This window comes from Phoenix dactylifera, chromosome 8 (assembly GCF_051530095.1).
Source record: "Phoenix dactylifera cultivar Ajwa chromosome 8, Ajwa_hap1_PhDact_Kaust_v1.1, whole genome shotgun sequence".
Lineage (NCBI taxonomy): Eukaryota > Viridiplantae > Streptophyta > Magnoliopsida > Arecales > Arecaceae > Phoenix > Phoenix dactylifera.
The window spans coordinates 12,130,657-12,142,225 of record NC_143197.1 but is presented as its reverse complement, the minus strand read 5'-3'; the positions used below and the strand labels follow the sequence as shown (position 1 = coordinate 12,142,225).

Genomic DNA, 11,569 nt, shown 5'->3' with positions numbered 1-11,569 from the left:
TTACAGCGATCAGGACCACGACGCCAAACTGGTGGCGGCTGGAGGTTGACGGATCTTCGATACGTCTGTCATCAATGACGAGCGCAGAGCTGAATGGGAGGGCAATATCTATGCAAGGCGTGTGTTGGGTGTGGACCGTATTTTTCTCGAGGAGAACTCAGCTACAATGATCGAGTAGGTCCAGTTGGCGATGCGCTGATGATGGAAGACCGCTGTTTCACGACATCCGTAGACTCTTGGATGGGTGTGGCTCTTATTAGGCCACACATATTTATAAGGAGGTGAACGGTACTACTGATTAGGTTGTTTTCTTCGTGGCTTACCACTCCAAATGTTTCATCTAGGAGAATCGTGTGTTTGTGCCTGATTCTTTGTGTCTTTTTTTTTTTTTTTTGCTTCTTCTGAATTTGTTAGTTACAACCGCACCCATCCTGTGTGAGCCATTGTACAAAAGGCAAATTGAAAAAAAAAGAAAAAAAAGGTCGTATCCATCGGACGGCCCCGATCGAGTTAAAGATTCCAGGCTAGCACCGCGACGTGGACCCAGGCTGTAAAACCCTAGCCCCCCAGCTGTCGTCTAAAACCCTAAATCCCCGGTCTTTCGCCCTCTTCCCCTCCCTTGCGTCTCCAAAACCCTACCGGAGAACAGGGGGAGAGAGGAGAAATCCTAGAACTCCAATCCTGTCTTCGTGGAAGCCTCGGTCAACAGGGCGATGGCGCTCTACCTCCTCTTTGAATCCGCCTCCGGTTACTCCCTCTTCCAGGCCTATGGCCTCGACGAGATTGGCCAGAATACGGAGGCCGTCCGGAACTCCGTCCTCGACCTCACACGCTTCGGAAAGGTCGTCAAACTCGTCGCCTTCCACCCCTTCTCCTCCGCCCTTGATGCCCTCAACCAATGCAACGCCATCTCCGAAGGTGAGCTCAAAACCCTGCCTTTGCTTCCATGCTTTTCCTATTTAGCGCTCGATATCATAATTTTTATTGGATTTTATTGAAATTTTTAGGGCTCATGACCGATGAGTTGAGGAACTTCTTGGAAATCAACCTCCCGAAACCAAAAGAGGGGAAGAAGGCTAAGTTAAGCCTCGGTGTCGCGGAGCCCAAGGTTGGGTCCCAGATCTTTGAAGTTACGAAGATTCCTTGCCAGAGCAATGAGTTCGTACTCGAGCTCCTTCGTGGTGTGAGGTTGCATTTCGACAGGTTCATTAAAGACTTAAAGGTTGCATTTTCCCACTTGATTCAGTAGTTTATCTCTGTTATAAATTCTACTGACTTTTCATGGAAAAATAATGTTTTTCTGTTCATGTTGTTTGTCGTTATAGCCGTCAGATTTGGAGAAGGCTCAATTAGGGTTGGGGCATAGTTACAGCAGAGCGAAGGTCAAGTTTAATGTTAATCGGGTGGATAACATGGTTATTCAGGCCATATTTCTCCTCGATACACTCGACAAGGATGTTAACACCTTCTCCATGAGAGTCAGGTTTGTTTTCCAGAATGCTCTAGTCTGTGTTTGAGCACTAGGTTAAATGATCCAATTGGTTACGTGCTAAAAGCTCTATCTATCTTTCCCCTGGAGTTCATTTTTTTTTGTATTGTCTGTGTCATAACTTATTCTTTAAACGTTTAAGTAAATTGCTTCAATCAGTTAAGTGGGTTGTATGGCGCATGTTTGCTATTCTCCATTCAGACAAGACACTGATTTGTTTACGAAACAGTTTTCATTTTATAGGATCTCCTATTCATCAACAAGGCTGTTCCTTCTTTTTAAAGACCAACCCATTTATTATATATGAGATAATGGAAGAAATGGTGAGCTGTATCAATGATTCTCAATGGAGGAACGGGGTTTTTTTGACCAATTCTTGTTCAAGTCCGAAAAATCTGTTCGAGAAAGAAGAAGATCAATTAGGGTCGAAAGTTTGACAGCTGGTGTTGATGAATGAATAGGAAAAGAGAAAACACGGTTTTATCAATGTTGACAATGAATTAACATCATTTCTACTAGCAAATGGGATTGTATAATGGTAGCATACCATTTCGGCAGGTTTACGGCACTAGTATACAATGTGTTGGCATCCTTTGTGTCTATCTATACCTTAACATTCCGACAAAAAACTGCTATGAGCTCCAGTACTAGTATTTGAAACCTCCAGAATGAGTGCCAAACTGGGTTTGTGCACCATATACGGGGATCGGTGGTTCATGAAGGGCTGTAGCATCCATTTTGCACTCGCAAAAAACCAGGCCACGGCACGCTAACGGGGATGCAAAGCATTTTCCGTTGATCAAATATCGGTTATCTCCTTATATAATGCTGCATGTTTTACTGTTATGAGAAATTTGACACAAGGTAGAGTGATATCAGTTGATGTCAACTAATACACAATAGGTGCTAACCTGAACCTAATACAAAGGGATTGCGCCAAGCCTAGCTAGCCTTGTCTCCTTGCCGCTATAAGATCTATTTGTGCATGATTATCTTTTTTTGCTCTCATTATATGATTTTGCAGATGACTAGCTACATTTTGTAGAATGGCTGATGAAAATTTTGTGCTTATTGTTGATAGTTAACACAATAATAATTGATGCATGGCATGCCTTATATGTGGAGGACAAGGGTCTAATTATGTCTGGCTGCAGATGACTGTTTTTGTTGATGGCCGATTTTGGTTGAAGCTGTCCCAGACTCTTTATGCATAAATTTTTATTAGTCCAATTGTTTAAGACAATAAAAATGTTAGAAAATAGATCCGCCTTTTATTATTATTCTTTTAAAGAACTGTACAAGTGAAATAGACATGTTGAGGCCTCAGAATCAATTCTCATTGTAAATGTCTTATCTGTTTCATGGTATATAATCACTGATTATGTATCTTAGGCTTGTGCAACTCGAGATTATGGAATAGGAGAAAGCTAGTGTTTTCCCCTTTTCAGGTTGGGGGTATATCTAAGTTGCTAAGTAGGTCAATATACGCTTAGTAATTTTATAAGTTTGCAAGGAAAAAAATGTCTGGAATTCTATATGCTACCGAGATGTGCAATGGTGACCTGGTCTTACACCTGGTCTTACATAGACCTTATTTTTAATCCATGCAGTGGTGAAAATTGCCTCTAAACATTTGATTTACCTCATTGTGCAGAGAATGGTACTCTTGGCATTTCCCAGAGCTGGTGAAGATCATAAATGACAACTATCTATATGCCAAAATTGCAAAGTTTGTGGAGAACAAATCAGAGTTATGTGATAATCATATCCCTGCATTAGCAGACATAGTAGGTGATGAGGACAAGGCAAAAGAAATTGTAGAAGCAGCTAAAGCATCCATGGGTAACACATAATATGAGACCACTTTCCTGTTGTAATATTTTGAAGTGTTATCCTCCATTTATTCTTCTTCTCGCCTTTTCAGGACAGGACCTGTCTCCAATTGATCTGATTAATGTTCAGCAGTTTGCTCAGAGAGTCATGGATCTCTCTGAATATAGGAAGAAGCTGTACGAGTATCTTGTCACAAAAATGAATGATATAGCACCAAATCTCACATCTCTTATAGGTGAAGTTGTTGGTGCTCGTTTGATTTCCCATGCTGGGAGTCTTTCAAATCTAGCAAAATGTCCTTCGTCTACTCTTCAGATACTTGGTGCTGAGAAGGCACTTTTCAGGTTAAATTTCCCACCCTAGCACCTTCGCCTTTAGTCATACGAGGTTAGCATCAACCTTGGTCATTCAATGAAAAAAAAAAAAGAAAAAGAAAAGGCACCATCTATACAGGGATAGGGTGTGCTCGAAATTTGAGTCATCTTATGAACGTAAATTTTGGACATTCCTTCAAACTATGGAGGATACTGTTCAAGCAGCTCTTGCATGTAAAACAACTAGGTTATTTTTGCAGAGGTCTTGTTCAATATTTTGCACTTACCAAATAGATTAATTGATATGGTATCGTGCCTTTCCTGAAATTGCAGTTTAAAATATTTACTTGCAGTACAAGCCAGTTTAGCGAACTTCAATCATGTTGAACTTGTATTATTTGCATTATTATTTTCTTTTGATGTCTATAGAGCATTGAAAACTCGAGGAAACACTCCGAAGTATGGCCTCATCTTCCACTCTTCATTTATTGGCCGGGCATCTGCTCGAAACAAGGGCCGTTTAGCTCGTTACCTTGCGAATAAGTGTTCTATTGCTTGCCGTATCGATTGCTTCTCTGGTTAGTCTTTGTTTGTGGAGGATGTATCATTTTTTATACATGTATATTTTTCTAGATATTGTGTTTTGTAATTAATCAGTAAATAATACATTCAGAGATGAATACGTCTATTTTTGGAGAAAAGCTACGCGGACAGGTTGAAGAGAGATTGGACTTCTATGACAAGGGCGTTGCACCTCGCAAGAATGTTGATGTGATGAAAGCTGCTGTTGAGAATATGGTCTCCCAACAGGCTGATGGTATGGGCCTTTCACTATCTAAATCTTCACACATAAATGCTCCAGCAGTAGCAGAGAACTTTTTGACATTTTGGAAGTTCTCATTTTTTTTCATAGTGTGCAAGTCCATAAACTGCATGCTCATCTGATTGATAATCATCTATTCTTTGTCAAGGTTGGCCAAAACAAAAGGCTTTTTTAAGGTGACGAGACTCTGTATTGCCTGTGGGGCGCTAGGCACCAAAAAGGCACCTGCCTGAAGAAAGCAAGATGCTAAGCTATTAAAAATTCAGCAAAAATATATTAGAAATAAATATTACATGCAAACAATACAGGCATTATCATAATAGTTATGCAAGTTTCAACATCAAAAATCATAATTGTGTAATTAGATGTTTCACATCTTTCAAAGCATCACATCAAATGCCACTTCTCATATCATGTTTTTAAACAGAAGTCAGCAAAGATAAACCACTAGACATCTTTTAGTAAACTGAAAAAATTCAAACATGATAGGAAAGTATCACTTCCCAAATATCATTTGATGCTTCTAAGAAAAAAAACATAACACAAAGAAGTAAATCATTGAATATCCTTGAGTAGCCCTTCATTTGTAAGAACTCCAATGGACAAAAGTAAAGCTGACAAAGCTTTAAAAGAATGGGCGAAAAGGGCTAGGAAGAGTTTTGCTGGATATTGGAGAGGCGCTTCCTGGGCTCTATCCCAGAGCTCGGCTAGGCATCACCATAGTAAACTCACCTTGCTTGGGGGTTGCTGAGGTGCTCAGAGGCTTCCTCACCTCACCTGAGTGCCTAGGCGAGCACCTGGAGTGCCTTTGACAACACATCTCTTGGTTGGAGAGTCAGTTTTTTGATGCTTCCAATACTAATTTCATCTGTTCAGAAGCTTATTTGGATTCTAGAAGAAGATATTGGTCACTTTGCAATAGCATTGAATCCTAATTTTTGTAATTTCTCAATACACCTTAGCCTTTTTAGTTCTAATCTGCTCTGTTACTTAATGCATCTGCTTCTTGTTTATTACCTTTCTCACATCTGATTTTTCAATAAAGCTGCTTTCATTTTCACATTGTCAAGTGGTAGTCAGCAAGCTAGGCTTTGATATGCGCTGACAAAAAGAACTGTCAATTCAGATGGACATACGAAGGATGAAGCTTCCGTGAAGAAAAGTAGGAAAAAGAAATCTAAAGGGGAAGTTGTGAATGGTGAGCCCATGGATGTGGATAAGCAGACTGGAGTTTCTGATGGGGAGGCTCCTGCAGAACCTGAAACTGAAAAGAAAACGAAGAAAAAGAAACACAAGTTGGCAGAGGAGCAACAGGAAGACAGGGTGGCTACAGAAGCAGTGAATGGGGCGAATGGTCATGAAACACAACAAAATGGGGCTGCCAAAAAGAAGAAGAAGAAGAAGGATCAAGAAGAATTGGACGGTGATGTCCAAATGGAAACTGAAAGGAAAAAGAAAAAGAAGAAAAAGGCAAAAACTGAAGACAATGAGTAATTATGAGATTAAACCAGCACGGGTTCATGTTTATGCATTAGCTAATAAATCCTGCTGAGGCTCGTGTTTTTGTCGAGTGATTGTTTTTGCCCCTAAAAATTGTTTGAGCTGCTGAACTTAATGGGCATGCAATGGAACACCCATTCCAATGTTAATTTATTTTGTAGTTTTTAATCCACTTGTAACTGAGTCTCAAATTGGGCTTTTTCAAGTGATCGGATCCTGCACCTTTGGGATACAAATGTTTTGTTCTCATATTTAGTTGCATCAGATTTGCCTTGTGTTCGTGGTAGATTTTATGCTTCCACCACACAAAGTTAACTGGCTTGGTTATTTTAGCTGTCTTTATTGTTCAGCAGTCCGCGATCTCAGAGCAAAGACAATGATGATTCGGTGAAGACAGTTCCTGTTATAATCCATGGCTTGTGATTGCTCAAAATTAATTTCAGATTTTTTTTTTCAGTGTTCCTTTTTTCTGAGATAGAGACATATGACACTGAGCCGTTTTTTTCTGAGCTTATCATTTGCGTGGGTGATGAAGAGGCCAGCAAGGGTGGTAGAACTTTGATAGGAAATAATGCTGTTGGGGTTGTTTCAGTCATTCAGTGTTGGTGTCTTTTTTTTCATGTGCAATGTGGTGCTTGGTGTGAAACATTTTCCGTTGGTAGCTTCTAATGCAAGAACTATGAACTCAAGTCTATGCAGGTTCTAGCATATCTAGATAGCTCCCATTCTCAAATACTAGTAAAGTATAGAATCAGGATTCCTAACATTTAAGGTCACCTTTGTAGCAATGCTGATTCTCCAGGTAGCAAGAGCTTTCAGGAAGAATTTTATGATGAGAAACGCAAGAATTAAACTACAAAAGCAAAATTTCCTATGAAGCTTATGCTCAGAAATTAGAATGTCAAAAGCCCACGAAATTATGTATAATAACAGGACGTTAGGTATGGAGCGATCATTCTAAGAACCAGAGTGATGTAATGGAGGTAATAAGATCACCGTGTTTGGTTGCACCATAATAATCCTGTGTGGTAGTGATTTCAATTCATACTCGCTTCTTAAATCACCGTCCTTAGTGATGGAATACATGTCCTTAAAATCGGATATCCAAGATCATCCTAAATAATGATCTTAGGCTGAAATTTGATGGAAAAATGCCTCCCAATCTAGCCGAAAAAATTAGTATATATTGTATACTATTAATATATTACATTAATATTATATATATTATATAATATTATAAGGATATTTTCATATATTGTATGTATGATGTATATTATATTATATTATTAATCAATATTATTGTTATATTATTATTCAAAGATCAATTTCAATGATAATAGAAATATATTATTATGCTTTATATCTATATATGAAATCATTTAATATATTACTTCTATTTACCCTTATTTTCCTAATCAAATAAATGATAGTATTAAAGAATAATATATTATAAATATAAATAAAAATATTAATTCTATAATAACAAAGTATGAATATATATTTATGTAATTAATAATTTATAGGATTAATAAACATATTTTTATGCAATATATTAAGATTTTATTATAATATATTCTATTTGATTAATTAATATATTTTTATGGAATATGTTAGGGGTAATTTTGGAATTATATAGTTGGTAATCTTAGATTTTCATGAAATACCAAATAAAGTATTTGTGGATAGCCAGGGATCTTTATTTACCGAAATATAGCATACTAAATATGGTGATCTTAAATCATCGGGAATTAGATCACCCTAGGATAAGAAATCATGGGTGATAATCATCTTGATGATACCATTTAGATCACCAAATGCCACCTAAAGGGTTCCTGTAATTCTATGTACATGCAAAGCTTTTGCAAGAGGGATACGTTTACTAATTTCTAGAAGCTGTGCAACATATGGGTGCTAATGAGAAGCTATCATGTCATGAGACGGTAGATGGAAAACTCAAGACTGTTTCATTCTTTCCTCTCTTTCTAATCCATTTCAGCCAAACTCCAATCAAACCCCCACATCTAATCCCCTCTTTTCTGAGATTCCCTAATCTCTAAAAGAAAGCCGATCTAAGACTAGAGCCAAAAGGTTAGGGAAAGCTCTCTTCTCCATGTTATCTTTCTTTCCACTCGAGAGCTCCGATGCCGCCTCCAACCAAGCAGTGATTTATATGTGTTGGGGGGAAAAGCAGATCGACCCAGAAACCCATGAATGCATCGCCGGCACGTGACGAAAGCGCCCGACCTAAGGACGTCTGACCTGGAGGCGCCCGACCTGAGGGCGTCCGACCTGCAGTCGCCCGACCTGAGGGCGTCCGACCTGGAGGTGTCCGAGTTCAAGATGCTTAAATGGAAGCCCGACCTTAGGGCTCTCGATCTGATGCCCGACCTGGGCACCCGACCTCGGCATCCTCGACTTCGGAAGTCCGACCTCGCTATCCACCTGCAGCGGTCACATCCTTCTGTAGCTCGACCAAGGACCACGCCCTGCTACTGCTGTCAACAATTAATGCGCATGGCCTCCACTGATCTCCGGACCACTCAATAATTAATGCACATGGCCTCCACTGATCTCCGGCTCACTCAACAATCAATGCGCGTGCTATCTACAGATCTCAAGCCCTCCACAGCAAACAGCTGACCTGCTTGGCTACGTCCGATCAGTCACGACGACTCATTGGTTCTGGCCTGATCTCCTACGACAATGCATTAATTCACACGGTCGTACATTAATTCATACGACATGCTCAATCATGATGGTAACCCGTTTGCCCCGTCACATCACAGGTAATCCTGTACCTCTCTATAAAAAGAGAACCCCTCCATCTTAGAAGGGGCTGGACTCTGAAACTCTAGGATATATTTTTCTCCCCCTCCATACACTCGCCTATTCTGACTTAAGCATCGGAGGGCCGGCGCTGGAAACCCCGGCCACCGGCTTTCTGCAGGTCCCTCGGAGGACGCCGCTCGCCGACGGACCGCCACCCGCCAACTCACGCCGGAGCTCCTCCTTCTCAGCCACTAGTCGCCCCCGGGTCCAATTTCCAGCAACAGTTGGCACTAGAGGAAGGGCCCGAGTTGTGGCTATAAAGTTGAGAAGCAAAGGAGCCTCCAATGCCTTCCGGCGTCTCCCACCAAGTCTTGGACACTCTGTCCAGAATTCGCCGCCTCCGGCTGACTCAGTTCCCCAAGTCCAGCCGAAATAGTTCAATATCCTGGTGCTGCAGGTTCAAGCCTTGGCCGCAGCCGTCCAAGGCTTGCAACATGAGGGAGCCCCACCTATGCTGCCTCCACAGGCTCAGGTCTAGCCAGTGCTTCCTCCAAACGGACTGGTGCTCTAGGGCCAAAATCCCCATAGCTCCTCGAGAGCCAACGATGGAGAACGACGCTGTTGCCAAGGCTCAGCCCGAGCGTCTCCTCGGAGAGAACTGCCAGGGGGAGCGTAGACAGAAGGCCGCAGCGCTCGGAAGCTGAGTCAGCCCCGGACCGACATGAGTCGGAGCAGACTACTATGATAATCCTCCAGGTTGGGGAGCTCGACAGGAAGGTCGAGAAGCTTGAGCGCCAGATTGAAGCGCTCCACAGTAGGAAGGTAAGGCGCGAGGGTGACTTTGAGTTTACCACTAAGTCCCCATTTTTCCGCCAGATCGAGGATGAGCCGGTCCCACCGAGGTTCAAAATGTCCCAGGTGGAGCCCTACAATAGAGCTGCCGACCCCCTCAACCATTTGGAAAGTTACCGAGCCCTCATGGCATTGCAGGGGTCCTCGGAAGCTGTGCTCTGCAAGGCCTTCCCAACAACTCTTCGGAGAACAGCTCGACTCTGATTTTCTGAATTGAAACCGAGCACAGTATCCTCTTTCGAGCAGCTCGGCAGGCAGTTCGCCACCAACTTTGCTGCTAGCCGACATCAGCGGCGAACGTCGGATTCCCTCCTCGACATCAAACAAAAGGAGGGGGAGTCCCTAAAGGATTATCTCGACCGTTTTACCGCCGCAACCTGGGAAGTCTGCGAGCTTGACTAGTCGATAGCCATGTCGACACTTAAGACTGGGGCTCGATCCTACAGGTTCCTCTTCTCCATCGAGAGGAGCTTCCCCGCCGACTTCACTGAAATGCTGGTCCGAGCTCGGAAGTATGCGAAGGCCAAAGAGGCTATCACCTCCAGACGGGGCACGACCGAGCAGGCCTTAAAGAAGCAGAAGAAACGCCGCGATGAGCGCGGCCGCCCGAGAAGCCGGTCTCCCCGCCGAGATAAGAACCTGCCTCGGCTAAGGAGTCCACCTCGGCAGCGGGAACAGCTTCGACCAAGGTCCCCGCCTCGACCAAGATCTCCACCGCAGCCACGAGTGCCTTCAGGAAAGTATGAGAACTACACTCCCCTCAATGTTCCCCGGGCAGAGATCCTAATGGAGATAGAAGGTCGAAACTAGTTCCGACCTCCACCCCCGATGCGGGATACCGGAGCTCGGCATGATCTTAGGAAGTATTGCCGCTTCCACTGGGACCACGACCACGACACGGAAGATTGCTTCTAGCTCCGGGATGAGATCAAGACACTTATCCGCCGCGGGGTACTCAACCGGTTTGTGCGGAACCGACGTGAGGAAAGGAGGCCAGTGCAAAACGCCGCACTGCCCGAAAATCTAAATGAGAACAGGCCTATCGCCAGTACCATCAACACTATCGGAGGAGGAAGTTCAGCTGAAGATCCAACCAGGAGAAAGACCCCTCCGAAGCGTCCACGCGGACCCCCGAGGCCTTCAACGACGGGGTAGCACCCATGCGGACCCCCGTAATGCACGACCCAGGGGTAGTACCTACGCGGACCCCCTGGTGTGCAGGCGCGCCTAAAACAGACTATAGGCCAAAGAACACCGCTGAAAGCCAACTTTAGAGCGGAGTCGCTTGCCTCAACATGAGATGCCCAACTCCGATGGTGCGAGAGGTATATCCTACCCAGCACCTACATCATTGTGCTTACTTGCTTATATTACAGGACGGTCAACGAAACCCCGACTAAGGCCGGGATGCTCTCCTGAATCGATCACGAGCCGAGGTTCCCTCGACCTCGCACGTAATCTCCTGACCGAGTATAGGAAGCTCCTCACCGTCAATCTTCGGCTCAATCTTGCTCCAGACCCCCCTGTACCCCTCTATAAAAGGGGAACCCCTCCATCTTAGAGGGGGCTGGACTCTGAAACTCCGGGATATATTTTTCTCCCCCTCCATACACTCACCCCCTCTGACTTAAGCATCGGAGGGCCGGCGCCGGAAACTCCGATCACCGGCTTTTTGCAGGTTCCCCGAAGGACGCCGCTCGCCGACGGACCGCCACCCGCCAACTCAAAGTTCCATTTGTTTACTGATTTATTCTAAAAACCGATCAAATTAAAGGTCATTATAGAATTTGGATCCTATTGGTGCTCTGAATTCAACAGATGTTTTAGGAGCCTGGTCTCAGCATGTCCTCAATCCAATTTTAATGCTTGTTTGAAATGGCAAAGGTTTTACTTCTTTATTACAAGTGTTGTTATCATATTGATGTACTCTTTTTTAAATAAATATATGCTTTCTCTGCATTAATGGCACCTGAAATGAAAATTTTTCAA

The 11,569-nt window shown here is 43.2% G+C and overlaps 1 protein-coding gene across 1 annotated transcript; it reads left to right on the top strand.

Moving 5' to 3' along the window:
* The first annotated feature begins 539 nt into the window (after positions 1-539).
* Positions 540-6,208, top strand: LOC120105954 (nucleolar protein 56-like). Its single transcript, XM_039118746.3, has 8 exons — positions 540-918; positions 1,008-1,222; positions 1,326-1,483; positions 3,144-3,331; positions 3,414-3,666; positions 4,066-4,214; positions 4,310-4,453; positions 5,586-6,208. Exons 1-8 carry the CDS (start codon positions 714-716, stop codon positions 5,951-5,953), a joined length of 1,680 nt encoding a protein of 559 aa, XP_038974674.2. The 5' UTR covers positions 540-713; the 3' UTR covers positions 5,954-6,208.
* Positions 6,209-11,569: the final 5,361 nt, after the last annotated feature.

Bases quoted from the DNA above. Each gene is read 5' to 3' on its own strand.
- LOC120105954 (XM_039118746.3), top strand. From the start codon at position 714: ATGGCGCTCTACCTCCTCTTTGAATCCGCCTCCGGTTACTCCCTCTTC. The intron at 3,332-3,413 runs GTAACACATAAT...TCGCCTTTTCAG, and splicing joins AGCAGCTAAAGCATCCATGG to GACAGGACCTGTCTCCAATT. The intron at 4,215-4,309 runs GTTAGTCTTTGT...TAATACATTCAG, and splicing joins CCGTATCGATTGCTTCTCTG to AGATGAATACGTCTATTTTT.